Raw genomic sequence first — 16578 nt, 5'->3', positions numbered from 1 at the left:
ACGGCAAGCAGAGTGACCCCTCTATCCCTGCCTCCTGCAGCCCCCTCGGGCCTCTTCCTGGGGCTCCTGGTGCAGAACCCCCTGCCACGGCCCTGCACAGCTTGGCTGGGCTGTTTTGGGCTCACAAAGTTGCTGGGTGCAGGCACAGTGAAGTCCACCTGTGTTTCAGGGCCACTCGGACGTGGAAACGGGGCATCTGAGTCAAACCAGGTCATTTTCCTATGCAGCGGAGTGGTTGGAAATAGCTCCCTCTGTTTGTGAGCATTTTGTGGTGCCATGGGAAAGGCTGAACAGGGACCTGCTCCTTCCAGCCCCAGCATTATCCCCCAGTCGGCAGCAAACGAGCATTAGATCTGAATCGCAGCAGGGACCGAGGGCGTGCGGTGGCAGAGGGCACGTGGCCAGCACCATGGGACATGGTTCTACTGAAAGGCCATGGCTGTGGGCAGCCCAGTCTGTCCCCAGCAGAGGGGACGTGTGGGGGCACACCTGCACCCCTCAGTGTACCAAGAACAGGCAAACTCACAGTGTCAGTGAGGACTGCTGCAGCTCCCTGAACCCTTCACACTTATATGGTGGTGCCAGCCATACCTTAGATCCTACCACAGGATGTTCCACCTGCTCCAGCATTACAACTGCCCCATTTTTCCTCTAACTTTTTATTCTAGAGCTTTGGTGATTTATGGCATGGGGAAGGAGCAGTGACACCTCCCAGCTGCCTTCCCCTCCCTGGTCCAGCTAGGCCTTGGGCGATGCTGCAGACTGCAGCCGCTGCAGCTCTAGGACACGGAGGAGGAGGAGGAAAGCGATGCTCAGGAGAAGCAGCCAGAAGAAAACCCAGTAGTGCTGCGGGAGGAAGAGCCACGGCCGCCACAGCTCCACTGCGGATCCCTTGGACCTGGGGAGAAAGCAATGGGGGACACTCGTCATCCATGGGAGAGAGCAAATCCCACCTCCACCCCAGCTGGGGATGGGGAGGGCGTTTAACACAGCCCCAGGCCTTCCACAAACCAAAATGCAACAAGCCCAGGGAGGGCGTGGGTGACCCGCAATGCATGGGCAAAACTGAGGCACAGCAAGGTCTGGCTGAGGCAGCCAAACAACATTCTGGCCTTCCACCACTAAATCCCCCAGCCTGCTTCCCAAGTGCTGGCCACCTGGGGACCACAGAGAGTCCAGCAGCCGTAGGGGAATGCTGGGCACACACAGTGCTGCTCACGTCAGCCCAAGCTGCTCCGGCTCCTCATCCCCTGCCCTTGAGCCTCTGCCATCTGCCTCAGCCACCAGCTCCTCAGTCATGGCACTGCCCTGGCCCTGTGGCTCCAGTTCACTCCTGGGGAGGGAGAGGACAGGGTCTGTGCCATCCCGCATGGGCCAACAGCAGCCAGTACCATGACTGCCCTTCCACCAGTTACCTCTGGGTGCTGGGCCAGTGCTGGGCCCCCTCTGGCTCCGTCTCACCTGCCAGGGCTGCTCGGCTGTCGGGGCTGGCACCTGGCTGGGCACCAAAAGTAGGAGCATCAGTGGGGACTCAGACCCCCAGTAGTACTGAGCCTGGGGACACATGCCCAACAGCAGGGCACAGCTCTGTGTGTCCCCCCTGCACATGTCCTTACCAAGAGCTGCTTGGGGATGACAGCGATGCTGACTCTGCGGCGGGCAGACCCCTGCAACAGAGGGGCTGGGGGTGAACACCACACCGGCTGCTTCTCATCACCTCCTTCCCTATCACCTCCCCAGCAAAGGCAAGGGACACTGAGGAGAAGGGACACTGCCAGCTCCCACTGGTCCTGCACTAAGAGGGGAAACCGGAAAGCCAGGGAGATGGGGGAAGGTCAAAGCCAAGGGGTTTGCGCCTGTCATTACTGCTACAAGCTGTGCTGGTGGGGCTGCCTAACCCCCTTCCCGAGCACTCCCCTACCTCTTGAGCTGTAGGGGAATCAGTGCCGAATTCGAGCTGGTGCTAGAGAACAGCCAAGCCTGTGGTTCTCGAGCTATGACCCTGCAATGCAGAGGGATTTGCCTGAGATCTCCTGGACAAGCAGCCACGGGAAACCCTGTCTGTGTCCCCCCAGCACTTTGAGGCTGCCCCTACATTTTGCCTTATCCCCAGCACTTCTAGCACATCTTCCCTGCAGCAAGCAGCGAGCCAGAGTGGCATTGCCTGGGGACTAGGGGGTGCATTGGGACAGCCAGCCAAGGGAGAACAGCAGGGCATGGGGAGACAGTGGCTCCAAGATGGCTGAACTGGACCAGTTACCTGCTGGAAAGTTCGCTTCAGGGGGTGAGGCCTCAGCCGTGGCTCCACATCATCTGGGAGCAAAGAGAAACCACCTTACATCGTCCCCCAACACTAAGATGGGGCTGATGTGCAGGCGGTCGCAAACCTCCCTCCCATCAAAAGCTGTCCTGGCCATTTGCTTTGTGCGTGGCAGGGGTGCCCTGAGCAGGGGGACCTGGTCACATGCACAGCAATGGCACATGTGGGGCTTGGTGTCCAGGGACAGAGAGTTCTTTGTGTGCATGGGGCCCCCCTGCGCCGCATTCCCAGCTGGGCTATGGGGGGATGGCTCTCCAGCCACCAGCAGCTGCTCCCACGCTGCGTCTGCTGTTACAGTGGCCCCTTGCATCTGTCATCAGGTGCCAGCTGTTCCCCCACCACTGGTCCCCAGCTCACACAACCCATTGGCTCTGTGGTGCAGGGTCACACTGACCCCCCCGGAGGGGTGTGGGACCAAATCCTGCAGGGTTGCTCTTTGCAAACCCCATGTGGGCCCCCGTGGCAGAGCCCACCTCACCCTGGGTCTCTGCCAGCTGCCGGTTGCGGGAGTTTTGCTGGATCAGGCGCTTCATCTCCTCCAGCTCCGCGTGCTCCCGCATGTGGTGCCGCTTCAGGTTCTCCACGTGCTGGACCATCACCTCTGCTGCTCGGCTCATCCGGGCCTCCTGCAGCCAGGCAGTATGGCAGATTAGGGCCCCCATTTCCTGGTCCCTAAGGAGCCAGGTCTCTGCCAGTCCCTCCCTGTGCATCCCATAGTGCCTTCACTCAGGGAGTGCAGATACATCCCCTTCCTGCTCCCAAGGACAGGCAGATGCAGCCTGGTACGTGCAAACATGAGGTCAAGGCCAGCACCACGAGGAGGAGGGACAAACCCCAGCATGCCCAGGGGTGGGTCCCCAAGCCCAGCTATAGCACCCTCCATCACTCCTAGCCCTGGCAGGGAGCTCTGGTTGTGCACAGACCTGGTGTACAGCCCCCAGCTTCTCTGCAGCGCTGGTTGCCCGCTCGACAGCTGCTGACAGCACAGCCAGGTTGTGCTGCAGCTGCTCCAGCATCTCCTTGCAGCCCACACTGGCACAGGATGGACCCAGCCTCTGTGGGGGGAGAGAATGGAGCTGCTGGAGCTGGGACTTTGAGATGTCCAAACCCCTCCCGGGCTGGATGTCCCCAGCACATGCCAGCCCCCTGCCCTGGTGCCCACCTACCTCCAGGGCAGCCCGGCACTGCCCTAGCTCCTCCTGGATGTTTTCCTCTGCTGCATCCCGTGCCCGTTTCTCCACCTGAACCCGTTGCTGCAGGGTGAACATGTCACAGCGAAAAGCCAGCGCGAGGTGGGCAAAGGCTGCCTGAGAAATGGGGGGCGAGAGATGGGACATGGGGCAGAAAGGAAGCCACCAGGACAATGTGCTGCTGTCCTCAAGGCACAGAGAGACCTCACAGTGTGCCACCAAACGGGGCAGTGCTAAAGACATTTAGCACTTGCCTTTCCCCAGCACCAGTTAGGTTGCTGCATGCTGGGCACAGTCCCTTAAGATGCCAGCCTGAGGAGACACGTCTCCCAGGCAGCCGATAACGCACGGAAATCCCGAGCCCTCCTGGCAAGAGCACGCGCCGGGCAGACGCCAGCCCTCGCTGCGGGTCCTGGCTGATGGTGGAGCCTGACTCAGCCCTGGCACTCACAGGGAAATTATTTTTATTATCGTGGCTCCCGCCAGCTCCCCAGCTAAGGGCGCTCTTCAACAGCTGCAGAGCACTTTGTAGGATTGCTGGGTGCTCAGAGGACAGACTCATCTTGCCATGGAAATGCAGCTGCCTCCAAATGCCAAAAGCATTGCTGGGAAAGGGTTTATAAGGTGTCTGCCAGTGGACTGCGGTGCCTGAAGGGTGTCCAGGAGCAGCACAGCCAAGGGACTGTGAGCCAGCAAGGTGTCCATCCCTGTGTCCCCCTTCCCTAGCCCACCTGCAGCCCCTGGCAGCCCTCACCTCCAGATCCTGCTCTGTCAAAGCCACCCTGCAGAAAAAGAAGTGCTGTCAGGGACAGAGGCATCATGGGGGCTGCATGCTGAAAATGCCCTTGTTCTGCCCCCAGGGGTGCCAGCCACCACCAGAAGCGGGAAGCCAAGTGCCCACTGCCTGGACAGCAACTCTTATGCAATGATAAAGGAGGAAAGTCCAATCTCTGGACCATGTGGTGCCCTGGTAGCCCCTGGAGAGATGCAGGTGCTCACTGGTCTTACCTGTGCAGGCCTAGTCTGTCCAGCACCGAGAGCTCACTGGGGAAACTCAGCACTGGCTCCTCCAGGGTTTCTGCACCTGCAGGGAGGCAGGGACACCACAGTAGACCACACATGAGAACTCCTCAGCCTTCCCTCCTCCCTCTGCCTTTCTGTCCTGGCAGGGAGCAGGTGCCCCTGGTGTGGAACCACCCCAATCCTTCCTCTAGCATCAGGGGGCCTTCAGGTCCCCCCAGGCCAGCCTCCCCTTCCCCATGTACCCACCAAGTGAGATGACCCCATCAGAACATGTTCCCAGACTCATCCACAGCTACTTCAAACCTTCCCCTAAAGGGACTCAGCTGGGATGTGGGATGGGGATTCACCCACCTTCTTCAGTCCTGTCACTGTCCCCGATGTGAGCAGCCTGCTCCTGCCTGGCCCTGCCTGGCACCTGGGAGGCACAAGGGTGCTGTCGGAACAAACCTCTCCCTGGTGCTGCATGGCATCCCAAAAAGACCAGCACCAAGAGGCTGAGCCCAAGGAACTAGGGAGGGAAGGGCCCCCCCAACCTGTTAACCTCCCCTCCCTCTCACCTCATTGACACGCTCCGCACTCTGCTGGCTCCCAGACAAAACCCTCTCTGGGTGCCTCTGGGGACTGCTCATCCTGCCTGGGGACAGAAAGGGTGGTGGGAGCTGGGCAGCAGGGTCCCCTTCCCAGCCTGACACCACTTCAGAGGAGACCACTGAAAACATCACTGGCATTTTGGCAGCCTGCAGGCTCACAGGGGATGTGAGCTGGCAGGTGCCCTGCAAAATATCCCTGTGAGATTAAGGGAGCTGCTGCTAGGCTGGGCCAGGGCAGGGGGAGGAAGGCAAGGTGCAGAGGGTGGGTTACAGCTGGTGAGGCAGATACAGGGGAGAAGGTTGGGGTCCCAGGGCTGGAAGGGGTTGCAGGCAAGTGCTGCCAGGCCAGGGGACACCCTCCTGCTGCTCAGGAAGGGAGGGTGCAAAACCCACCACTTTGCCCCCATCCCCACCCTGGGCTGCCCTTACCTTCATCTGGAGACGTGGGGAGCCCGGACAGCTCTGCCTGCTGCTCCCTGTGGAAAGAAGCCTGGGTAAACCCTAAAGAAACTCAGAAAGCATCGGCAACATCCCACCCCTCACCCTCCCCCCACTGCCACGGCACCCTTTGGTGTTGCTGCTCCGGACCTGGGTCCTTTCCGAGCATCCTCCACAGCCTGCTCCGTCCCCATCCCCGCTCTCCCTGGCACGGGTGCAGCAACCCCCTCCACTCCTGCTGCTGCTGCAGAGCCGCCACCGAGGAGCCTGCCGAAGCCGTTTCCAGCCAGCAATGAGTCACCGGCCCGCGGCCGTGCTTTTCCTCAGCACAGTCTTTTTTTTCTTGCCCTGGCTGCCAAGCAGACCTCACTGCGAGCTGGCCTCTTCCAGCACCACAACGAACCCAGCTGCTGACAGAGCCCAAGCACCATCTCACATCACCCCCCGGGGATGGCAGGTCTGGGTGCATGCTTTTGCCCCCCTAAAAGTGCACTGGGATGGCCTCATCACTCCAAAACCCTGCCTTGGGTGCAGGAAAGTCTGGTAGCTCTGTAGCATCCCTGCTCACTGGGGCCAGGGATGCTGGAGCTCGCCAAGGATGGCAGGTCACCAGTGCATGGAGATACAGGGGCTGATGTGCAAAGGGCCTCTGTGGCACCATGCTGGATCCCAGCACACAACTTGGAAAGGGTTTGAATCCCCAAACTTTGCCCTTAGCTCTGGAAAGGGCTGCAGCAGGGCTTTTCCCGCGCCTCCTGGCAAGCCTGGGGGTCATGCCCTGAGAGCAGTGGCTGCAGGAGAAGAGGCTGCCATGCCAAAATGATGCTCAGTGTCCCTTGCCTGGCACTGCCATCCCCATCCCATCCTTGCCAGCACCCCAAGAGCCACAGGGTGAACTTTTTGTGCACATACCTCCGAGGTGAGGGGCCGGGTTGGCAGCTCATTCTCTGCCGCTGCCGCCGCCGGCGCCCCTGGGTGAGTCCCTGCGCCTCCTCTTCCCCCTCTCCCAACGAGGTCCCTGTGAGTGGCTTCATTTGTGGAGCACAGAGGCTCCAGGACCAGCACACCTATCATGAGAGACACGCAGTAGCTGTGCACAGATGGAGAACGCCTCTAAATGTTATATTTTTAAAGCATTTTCTCACCCAGCAGGAGCTCCGAGCTCCTCTGCTTAGCATAGGGGCATGTGGGAAAAGAGGTGGGGAGGCCCACTGTGATTCAGGAGGAGGCTGGTAGGATTCAGGTGGGCATGGTGCAAGGCAAATGAGGAATTTAATACAAGCCCCATTTGTGGGCAGCGCCGAGGGTGGACTTTTGCCTGGGGCTTGTGATGTGGGTCATCTCTGTGTGGGGAGGTAACTTTGCACCCACCAACCAGTGTGAGCACCCAGTGCAGAGTGAGAGCGACCCACTGTCCCCCAGGCTGCAGACAGAGCAATCTCCAAGCATCTTCCTGCAACACTGGCTCCCAGAGAGACTAATATGAAAGATTTCCGAGTCCAAGGGAGCTTGGACAACTCATTTAAGCTGTTTTATAACATTTGAAGAATTAGAGAAAGATGCAGAAAGCCCACAGAGTCCCTCTCCCAGCCCAGGGTAAAGTCACTGTGCAGAAGGGACTGTCCCACAGGACACATCTCCTCAGAGGCTGTTCCCACAAACATGCAGATATGGGGCAGAAGGAGAAGTTTTCTGGCCGGGACAAGAAATACAGCAGAAGTCTAAGGGGACAGAGAGCAGGGACTGTTTGAAGCCCCCCATACCTGTGCAAAGCCTTGGCCGAGCTCAGTCTAGGTCACCCCAGCATCGAGCAGGGCCATCAGCCGACTCGCAGAGCCTGATGAAGGTGTAAAAGCAAGCAGCACTTGCATCTATCGAAGCCAGCCCATTTCATGCCCATACACTGGGAATTGTCGTTGACACCTTCACCCCCCCAGGGGCTCAGGAGCCCCCAGCCACTGGGCATCAGCCAAACTCATCACACCAGCAAGCATCAGAGTCCTCTGGAGGGCTGGTCCCTGCTGCAAAGCGCTTGCTCCATCACAGCCATGGCAGACCCTGCTGTCTCACTACAGCTCTGACAGCCTCACAGACACTCACTCCTATCTTTGTTTTACGGATGGAAATACAGAGGCACACGGCTGGTTTGGCATAAGTAACCCCCTGGAGAACCAAACTGAGCGCTTTCCCTCAGCTTGGCGACTTTACCAAACGCTCCCCGGGTCATTACCTGCCTGAACTCGTCTCAAGCAGCCGAAGGCAGATGCTGGGGCCACCCATCTCAGACCCAGCACTCAGCGCTGTTGGGCCCCCATCAGACCCAGGAGGGGGTCAGGGGACGTGGCGTGGCTGGCAGATGGTGGATCGGGGGGTGCTGGAGCCCCACACGGTGCAAGCTGCCAGCAGCAGAGCCTCCCCGGAGGGGAGAGCAACTGCATCTGCAGCAGAAGGAGCTGCCAGGGACAAGCCAGATGAGAGAAGGCCTTTAAAGGAGATGCACAAGAGCAGCTGGGAGCTCCCTGTGCCGGCCGGGGCGGGTGGAGTGGGCTGCAGGTGGTCAGGTGACCTCTGCTTTCGATGAAAGGCCAGTTCCTGCACCCACTCTTAGGAGGTGACAGAGCTGGGAAAGACAACGACTGCTCCCTCTGTGCCGGGTGTCTGTAGAGCAGAGCAGTCCTGAGCAGGAGGCTCAGGGCAGGGTGGTGGCACTCAGGACCTCCACAGAGACCGGGGATCCCCCCATGCTTTCATGGGGGATTCAGCACCAGGCTAAACCAGGATAGCTGATTAGGAACCCCTGTATTAGGTGATGCAGGGAAGCCATTCTGCCCAGGCCCCCCATTCCTCCTGCTCCTCTCAAGTCCTACTTTCCCACCAGCCATCACCCCACTGCCCCTTCCCCTGCCCAATCACTTTACTCAAATCCATCACATCCTCTAAAGCAGCTTTCTTCCCCTAATGAGCTTACAGAGTCAGATTCGATGCTCAGCACTACCAGGCTAAGCAGGCAGCTGCTGTTGCCCCCCCTCTTTGTGCCCAAGGTACCCTGATGTACCCCAAGGAACAATGCAGCCCCTTGGGGTCTGCAAACCTCTTAAGCCCTGAGAGGGCAAACAGCATCTCCCAGCCCCGGGGCAGACCTGGCCCAGCCTCTGCCCTGCCTGCCAGAGCAAGAGGCCAGGGTGTGGCCCCAGGGCCAGAGGTTACAAAACAAGGGGGGTGGAGGACAGACACCTTTGCACAGAGCCCTGGCTTCCTCCCCGGGAGCAGCAGCCTGGCACCAAGCAGCAGATGAGGCTCTGTGGCCTCTCCTGCAGTGTCCTGGCAGGTCCACAGCTGCAACAAGGTGCTCCATGAGAGACACAGACCTAAGGACACCATCACACTAGCTCCCCTATTCCCTCCCACGCTCTGGGGAGAGTTAATAAGAGGCAGTGCCCCTCTTTGCAAACCATCCCATTCAAACAGCCTCTAAAGCATTTACTTAAACACACATGGATTTTTTTCTATTCTTATTTTTAGCCTTAGAGCATCTAAATCGCGATTGCAATCCAGGTTATTATAGAGCCTCAAACAAGAAAAAGCAGCCCAGCTCCCCTCACACAGACCTGATCAGTGGGAATGAACAAGACCCTGCTGGGAGTTCTCCAGCCCAGGGAGGTGAGCACGTGGCTGTGGGATCTGGCTTTGCCCCCTGTTCTCCTTCCAGCGAGGTCCCTCTGGCAACGCAGCAGCTACTGCAGCAGCATCTTCCAGGGCTCCTGCTGAAGCTGAGCTGAACTTGCAGCTCAGATTGCAGAGACTCTGGTCATCTGGATTATCCACTTCTTGGAAGAAAGCTGCTCACACCGACACTGGCTGCTACTGCTGATGTGGCAAACGTGATTTATTAGGTCTGTGCAGGGGCCCAACAGTAAAACAACAGCCCAGCCCTACCGCAAAGTCACCTTTCTGAGGCCCTGGCTCCTCAGCCGACAGGGACCTGGCAGCCACCAGACTACCCAAGGGAGAACATGGTTCTCTTCTTATGATAAAAAGGTTGTTGGCAAAAGGATGAGAAGGAAAAATGTTCTTTTTATTCAGTTTTAAATTCCAAGTTAAAAAAAAAAAATTGCTGAGCCTTCCCCAGAGCAGCCTCACATCTGGGTGTCACAGCCCCCAAGTTTCCATGCAAAGCAGCATCAGCACGTTGGGGATTACACACAGGCAATTAACAGGCTGTCACTGGACATGCAGTTACCTCCAGGGAGAAGCAGGGTGACTACTGGCCCCTGGCACTGCTGCAAGAGGGTGACACAGCAACTACCTGGACATGCCTGCAGCTCCTGCTTGGAGAGGGGCAGCCCCTTGGGGATGGATATGGACCATTTTCAGGAAAGCTGCTGAGTTTCAGCCCTTTCCAACAAGCTGCTGCATGGCCCAAGGCTCCTCCAGGGCTCTGATGTCTGGTGTTTAATATCTGTGGATGCATTGTTCGCACACCCCTGCCCATCCCAAGGAGGTTGTCTGCTGCCCGATCATGGCACCGCGATGGCACTTGGGGAGTGGAGGGATCATCTTGTCATGAAACTGGTTCCAAAATTACTGTGGAAGCAGCAAAGTGAACAGATAATTCATGCAATCATATATTATGAATTTCCTTTAAAAAGAAGAAAGAACTAATAGGCCAAAAAGGGAATTCCCCACTGTACTATGAAGGAAGTAAATCTCTACAGAAGAGGAAGCAGATAAGGAACCACTGTCAAATATCACAAGTAGACTGGCTGAAAATTATACACCTATAACATATGCATTCAACATCCAGCCTAAGAAAGGTCTTGGACAAAGCTTCAGACAATTCTCTTCACCAATACTGCTATTAAATCAGGACAAGGGCAAAGCCAGTCCTGGTGCTCCCTCCACCCTTGGATAAGGTTCTGCTAAACTATAAAACCTGACAGATGTTTTATGCTGCAGGCACCTCTTTGCACTGTTCAAGCTGGATTTTAAAGTTCTTGAGGGTCAAGAGGAGTCAAAAGTAACTCCACCACACCACTGTGTGGGTGCTACCAACTGCCACATAAACAAGCAGTCCATCACCAGCATGTTTAGTGTCTCTGGGGTTTGCTCCAAATTCTCCTTACACAATTGTTATCTGCACGTACACCCTAGAGGAATCCACAGCACATGATAAGCTGCAGCCAAGAGCAAAACCAGGGCTAAGAAGGCTCTGTCCACAAGCCAGAGTAATGCTTCCCAGCAGAACAGGAATCCCCCTTGCAGTCTGCAAAGCTGATCCCTTCCTGACTACCATTTCTTGCAAAACCCACGTAAGCTGGCCCAAAGCACAGCTCCCGCTGTGTCCCGACAAGCTGGAGGCACAAGCCGCAGTGCAGCAGCAGCAGCCAGGAACTGTCACAATGAGCCCACTGCCTAAAGACAACACCGAGGAGTTACAACAGCAGGCACCCCTTGGGGAGCAGCCGTGCGCCATGGCTGGAAAATTTCCAACCCTTTATCACTGCCCAGTCCACAGAGACACTGAGGCTTCCCCACGGAGCTCCAGGTACACACGGCATGTGCATTCTCAGCAATGACACCGGGAAGCTGATTGCCATGAATTTTAGAGATCAGTTTGTCCTTGGTCATCTTCACATGACCGACAGCCACGGCCAGATGGAGCAGTGGGGACAATGACACTGAGGTCATTTGGTAGAAGCTCTGCAGGGAAACTGCAAAGACCAGAGCCTGCTACCTAATAAAGCCAGAACAGCAGTCTCAGACCTTGATGATCATGGCACAATTTCTATTTATGTCATATTTTGGGCAGCCCTACAATAGCTTCACTTTACTGAGCCACTAACTCAGTGGAATGCAAACACAGCAACAATCCAGCTCCCTGGAGGTTTCTGTCTTCCAGCTAATGCAGACTTTGAAGCCTCATCAGTCCACTGTCACCTAAAATAGCTTAAGAGATTCTTATATAAAGAAATCTGTGCTCTCAGCCTTAAGAGCATCACCTAATGCTTCAAAGTTTCCTTCCTCTGGCTGGATCTAAATGAGCAAACTTAAAGCAGTCACATGTCACACCTACAAGTTTTAGTTCCCTTTCTCCCTTTGTAGATGTAAATGTTTATGGATTTTTAAATAGCTCCAGAACTATGCAACACTTCTAACCTTCATTAAAACCCTAGCAGTACCTCTCTGAGTCCATCCACTCTCTCCCATCCTTTTCTTCCCAGCTCCCAGACCAGGAGGTGCCTAAATGAGGTTTCCAGCAGGTATTTTCAAGGATACAGGATAGAACTTTGGGCACAGTCACACTATAGAAGCACTTTTTATTAGAGTATCATTAAACATCCTGCAACGGGAAGTGTCATCATCCCCAGAAATGTGTCACACACAGCAGGGTCCCTAGTAAACAGGAAAAAAATGTGGATTTAAAGCAGAAAATTCAAGTTTCCCAGCTCTTCAGCTAAATCCCACTCTCCTGAACCCAGAAATATGTAAATCCCAGCCGATCAGATACACAGTGCAGCAGACCGCCACACTGCTCCGAAACCAGCTCAGCTCTCGGAGAGGAACGCTGACACGTGCAGAGCTTCTGCCTTGGAATGTGACAATGTAAAACCAGGATAGTGAATTAGGTCCAGAATTATTAGCCTCACAGAGCCTCAAATCAATATCTGTCCTCGTTCAGCGATGTGTTTTGGACATTAATAACTCAGAATCTGCGAACTCAGCCCCAACAGCCCCACCCGGTCGGCATCCTTGGAGGGGCGGGGCGAGGCCGCCATGTTGAGTGCGGCTGGTCGGGGGCCGCCATGTTGAGTGCGGCTGGCCGGGGGCCGCCATGTTGAGTGTGGCTGGTCGGGGCCGCCATGTTGAGTGCGGCTGGTCGGGGGCCGCCATGTTGAGTGCGGCGGGCCGAAGGGAGAGCACATACAGAAACGCCTGGAAACACGTTAATTGTTCAAACAAGAGCTCCGGGGATGTGGGAGGCTGGGATGGCGCTGCCCAGTGATAGTACCCTCACATCAGATGCTACCGTGAGGCTTTGGATACTCTGTGGGGCACAGACCCCATCTGTGGGGTCCCACCCCATTGGGGGAAACCCAGTGCAGGGTGGGCTGCAGCTGCCACTGCGCAATGAGTGTTCTCTATGCAAGGAACCTGTCACCTCGCAGTTCCCTTTGGTGGTCACCTGAGAAAAGAAGAAGACAAATCAAGAACAGGGAAGCCCACCGCCATCCACACCACAGCATGGTGCCAGCACGGCTCCATCACGGCTCTGGCACAGCTCCATCACGGCATCTGTGGCGCCTGCTGGTTTCCGATCGCTGGGGCAGCCTAGAGCAGAGAGCCTGTCATCCCCCATGACAGAGACTCCTGCACCCACCTCATCTGGCCCCTTCCAGCACAGCCTGCAGTGATTTCTTCAGAGCTGCATTGCTCTGATCCAGGGCAGCAGCCAGACTGCTCCGATGAGTTGGGGTGACCTGGGATCAAGAGAGTATGAGCTTGGAGCGCTGCCCTGCCAGGAGCCCACCTGAGACCACTGGACCAGGTCCCAGGCCAGCTGCAGCCCTGGTTGCCGGCTCACCAGCCCATCTGCAGGACCTGAGCCTGGTCTCGCTCACCTGGCTCTGGTACATGGTAAGCATGGCCGTCACCAGCTTGGCATAGTCAAGCGATGTGGCAAAGGCTGAGGCCTGCCGACACAGCGTCAGGACCAGGAGATCCAAGAGCTCCGGGGGCAGCACCTCCTGGAAGAAACCCAGGAGCAGGTAGGAGAACTAGTCCTTGCTCCAGCACTGCTGGAGTCAGCAAGGAAACCTGGGGGACAAGGGGCCTCTCTCACCTGCCGCACCAGAACGGCCTGCACTACCGGCAGGAGCTTCTCTGACAAAGGCATCTCCAAGACTTGGCTAAAAGTACAGTGAAGAGAAGACGTGCTGCTTCACAGCCTTGCTGGTGCTCCCAAGTGGCTGGAGCCAGCTGACCCATCCAGGCAGGCATGAGGCCAAAGCAGCACTGTTGACCCTGTAATCCCTTACCTTAGCACCAGCTGCACACAGTGTGGCTCCAGGCACTCCTCCACAAGCTCACACACCAGCTTGGTCTGCTCAGCACCTGCAAGGGCAAGTCAGATGGGGAGAGCCTCCAAAGGCTGCCAAATCCATAGGGATGTGCCCAACTCTTCCTAGCAGCCCTTCACACAGGCATAGTGTCAGTCAGGACATGCAAAAACCACATAGTGCCCCGTTCTATTGTTCAGGATAATCCTGTTTCCTTTGCCCACCTGCACTCAGGGTTTAAATAGCACCAGTCCCTAGGAAAAGGGGTTCACGCATGAGGAGAGGCATTCAGCCAGCAGCTGGGAAAGCTGATGCTGGAAGCTAGCTTGGCCTCCCCTCCCTCTCCATCTCAGGCATCTGTAAACCCATCTCCCATTCTAATGCAAGTGATTGCTTGCCCAGGTAAAACCAGCCCTATGTCTCCATGGATCCTAACACATGTTCCACGTGACAAATGCCTCCCAGAAGACAGCACTTTGCAGTTGGGGCCCTTCTCCAGCTCCCACAGCCATGTCTCCCACAAGCCCACCGCACCTTCCCCTGGCTCCTGCAGGACCGCAGCCACCAGCACATGGCAGAAGGGCTGGGAATACTTGGAGCAAAATGAAGCGAGGGCAGCCATGAGGTGTCGGGAAGGTGGCTGGGTAAGGGACAGGACCTAGGGACAGAAAAGGCAGGAGGTGGGGATGGTGGAGAAGGGAAACAGGGAGCAGGAAACTTCTGCTGCCCTTGCACGTACTCGCCTGAGGAAGAGCTGCTCTGCCAGGATGGCCGCGCTGGTGTAGCTGAGGTCAGGGGTGAGAGCCAGCAGCCACCTGCAGAAACGCCCCAGGAAGGGCTCTGGGCACACAGACAGCTGGAGGAAGGAGCACAGTCCTTCAAGCTGGGGATGGCAGAGGGGATGGGACGTTAGGGATGGCACCAGGCCCTCCGCAATACTGGCGGCTGCAGCAGGGATGCTGAGACTCACCTGGCCGGGGGAGCAGTTGTTCAGGATGCACAGCTCAGGCGGGATGCTCAGCTCGGAGTGCTGGAGGGAAAACAGTCCTAAGTAATGCACCAAATAAATCAACACACAATATATGGCCCTAAGGATTTTCCTTTCCCCTCACGTCAGCCAGCGCTGTGCCCACAGGCTGCCCCTCACACAGCAACCCCTGCGAGGTGCAGGCACGTATCGGTATCCCAGCCCAGAGGAGGTGGCAGTAGGGCTTTCTATCCTTGTCCAGTCAGTCCCATGAAACCCACCTCCTTTCTCATCCTTTTTGAGGCCCTGGCACGAGCCCATTTAGACCACTGGCTCCAGGAGACAGACAGAAGCAACCACTTACGCTGGACTCCTGCAGCAGCAGCATTTTCAGCTTCTGTCCATGCATCTGAGGGAAATGAGATAAAGGAAGGGGAATCAGGCTGTAAAGGCTCACTGTCTGGAAGGGGAGAGCAAACCCTACCCAGTACCTGGAGAAAGAACTGGGCCTCTGCTGGCAGCTCTGTTTCGGGACTCTTCCTGAGCTCCCCAACTGCATCCTGCTGGCAGCTGTCTGGAGCAGTCCCATCTGTGCTCTCAGCACATGTATCCACTGAAGGCTCCTCAGGCACCTCCTCTTCTATCCCTGTCACATCCCCACATTCCTGGGGTGCCAGAGGGTCAAACGCCACCTCCTCCAGCAGCAACCTCTTCCTCTCTCTGTCACTGACCAACTCCGCTCCCTCCTCCAACACTTTCTTGCGCTTTCCACCTTGAGGCACAGAGTCAGTCACATCTCCAGTGGCACCAGGCTGTTTCCTAAAGCACCAGTTCAATTTCCTTTGCCCCTCTGGTTTGTTCTGGGCAATTTTCTGGCACAGGCACCTAAGCTGCTGCTGGCATGTAGACGAGAGTGGAGTGGGAGATGGGAAGCGCTCTTCTGTTCTTGGTCCCTGCCGGAGCAGATCCCCCAGCGTCCGCATCCAGGGATCCACATGGGAATCCTGTTCCATGGCCTGGAGCAGCTGGCCAAGGCAGCCCCCTGGTACTGCATCCCGCATCACGAGGAGCAGGGAGAAGAAGTTTCTCTGGCACATGATAGGCAGCAGCAGCAGCCGTGGCTTGCTGGGTAAGGGGAGAAAAGGAAAGGCAACTTGTCACAGCAAACCTCCTCGTCCTGACTCCAAGCTGCCCTGTGTGCCTCTCTATGGAGCAAGAGGAGGCAGCAGCTAATGCCTTCACCAGCTTTTGCAGACACAAGCTGGGAGATCAGCTGGCCGCTGATACGATCCCAGACTCAGGCATGGACCGCTGCACTGGGGTAAGTGGACATGCGGTCCCAAATTAGGCACCTGACACGCCAAACCTCCCACAAAACACCGAGTTTCAGAAACGCATCTGACTCACACAGCCAGGACGCCCTGTGGCTCCTCCAGCACGGGCTCCTCGGCGCACAGGGCTGCGGTGAGGGCCTGCCAGGGGAACGCCTGTCCCGGTCCCTCGCGGGGCTGGTCCCGCTGCAGCATCCGGAGGGCGGCGAGTGCCCCGGCGGGGCCGGAGGCCAGCGCGTGGAGCAGGAGGCGGCACGGCCGGGCAAAGCTCTGCAGCCAGGGCGGGCAGCGGGGCTCCATCGCTGCTGCGGGGGCTCCACAGCCGCCTGCGAGACACGGGGGAGAGCCGGGCGCGGGTCACACGGGGAGAGGCGCGGGAGCATCAGGACCCGGCCTGCCGTGCTCGGAGCCGACCCCGGCGCCAGTTTCGGGGGCTGCCCTTACCTGCCCTTACCTGCCCTTCCCGCCCGAGGATGCGGGAGCGTCACTGGGGTCGCACCGGGAGCCCCTCGGAGCCCTCCAACACCCCTTCCCCGGCAGCTCCCCCATCCCCGGCTCAATCCCCGCTGCCCTCCCGGGGGAGCTCCCCCCGCCCCCTGCGCACTGCCCCAGTCACTGCCGTGCCCCGGGCACAGCCGAGGCAGCCCCGACACTCATGGGGG

General features: G+C 57.5%; 2 protein-coding genes across 4 annotated transcripts; both read right to left on the bottom strand.

The window, feature by feature from the left end:
- Positions 1 to 656: 656 nt before the first annotated feature.
- On the bottom strand, positions 657 to 6602 carry LOC113991834 (inositol 1,4,5-triphosphate receptor associated 2-like). 2 transcript variants are annotated; one of them, XM_027728475.2, is made up of 14 exons: positions 6474 to 6602; positions 5553 to 5599; positions 5091 to 5167; positions 4885 to 4948; positions 4519 to 4594; positions 4265 to 4292; positions 3487 to 3627; positions 3244 to 3375; positions 2799 to 2946; positions 2261 to 2313; positions 1617 to 1667; positions 1416 to 1498; positions 1220 to 1333; positions 657 to 898 (listed from the first exon to the last, which is right to left on the bottom strand). In XM_027728475.2, the coding sequence occupies exons 1-14, from the start codon at positions 6593 to 6595 to the stop codon at positions 739 to 741; spliced, it is 1296 nt and encodes a 431-aa protein (XP_027584276.1). In that variant the 5' UTR covers positions 6596 to 6602; the 3' UTR covers positions 657 to 738. The 2 variants fall into 2 exon arrangements, with proteins under 2 accessions (XP_027584276.1, XP_027584278.1); XM_027728477.2 differs by lacking the exon at positions 6474 to 6602 and adding an exon at positions 5712 to 5816.
- A 5251-nt stretch (positions 6603 to 11853) lies between these two features.
- FANCE (FA complementation group E) lies at positions 11854 to 16564 on the bottom strand. 2 transcript variants are annotated; one of them, XM_027728469.2, is made up of 12 exons: positions 16371 to 16564; positions 15993 to 16242; positions 15077 to 15710; positions 14950 to 14994; positions 14589 to 14648; positions 14358 to 14501; positions 14153 to 14276; positions 13598 to 13673; positions 13402 to 13468; positions 13181 to 13306; positions 12940 to 13039; positions 11854 to 12744 (listed from the first exon to the last, which is right to left on the bottom strand). In XM_027728469.2, the coding sequence occupies exons 2-11, from the start codon at positions 16214 to 16216 to the stop codon at positions 12941 to 12943; spliced, it is 1599 nt and encodes a 532-aa protein (XP_027584270.1). In that variant the 5' UTR covers positions 16217 to 16242; positions 16371 to 16564; the 3' UTR covers positions 11854 to 12744; position 12940. The 2 variants fall into 2 exon arrangements, with proteins under 2 accessions (XP_027584270.1, XP_039239834.1); XM_039383900.1 differs by having other exon boundaries at positions 16361 to 16416.
- Between the last annotated feature and the right edge of the window lie 14 nt (positions 16565 to 16578).

The sequence above is a fragment of the Pipra filicauda genome, unplaced genomic scaffold (genome assembly GCF_003945595.2).
Source record: "Pipra filicauda isolate LSUMZ 115617 unplaced genomic scaffold, ASM394559v2 scaffold329_size807674_pilon, whole genome shotgun sequence".
Lineage (NCBI taxonomy): Eukaryota > Metazoa > Chordata > Aves > Passeriformes > Pipridae > Pipra > Pipra filicauda.
This window is presented reverse-complemented; position numbering and strand designations above follow the sequence as displayed.

Bases quoted from the DNA above. Each gene is read 5' to 3' on its own strand.
- LOC113991834 (XM_027728475.2), bottom strand. From the start codon at position 6,595: ATGAAGCCACTCACAGGGACCTCGTTGGGAGAGGGGGAAGAGGAGGCG. The intron at 5,168-5,552 runs GTAAGGGCAGCC...TTCTGTCCCCAG, and splicing joins CCCCACGTCTCCAGATGAAG to GCAGGATGAGCAGTCCCCAG. The intron at 3,376-3,486 runs GTAGGTGGGCAC...CTCCCCCCACAG, and splicing joins AGTGCCGGGCTGCCCTGGAG to AGGCTGGGTCCATCCTGTGC.
- FANCE (XM_027728469.2), bottom strand. From the start codon at position 16,216: ATGGAGCCCCGCTGCCCGCCCTGGCTGCAGAGCTTTGCCCGGCCGTGC. The intron at 15,711-15,992 runs GTGAGTCAGATG...CCCCTTACCCAG, and splicing joins CCACAGGGCGTCCTGGCTGT to CAAGCCACGGCTGCTGCTGC. The intron at 14,277-14,357 runs GTACGTGCAAGG...TTCTGTCCCTAG, and splicing joins AGCAGCTCTTCCTCAGGCGA to GTCCTGTCCCTTACCCAGCC.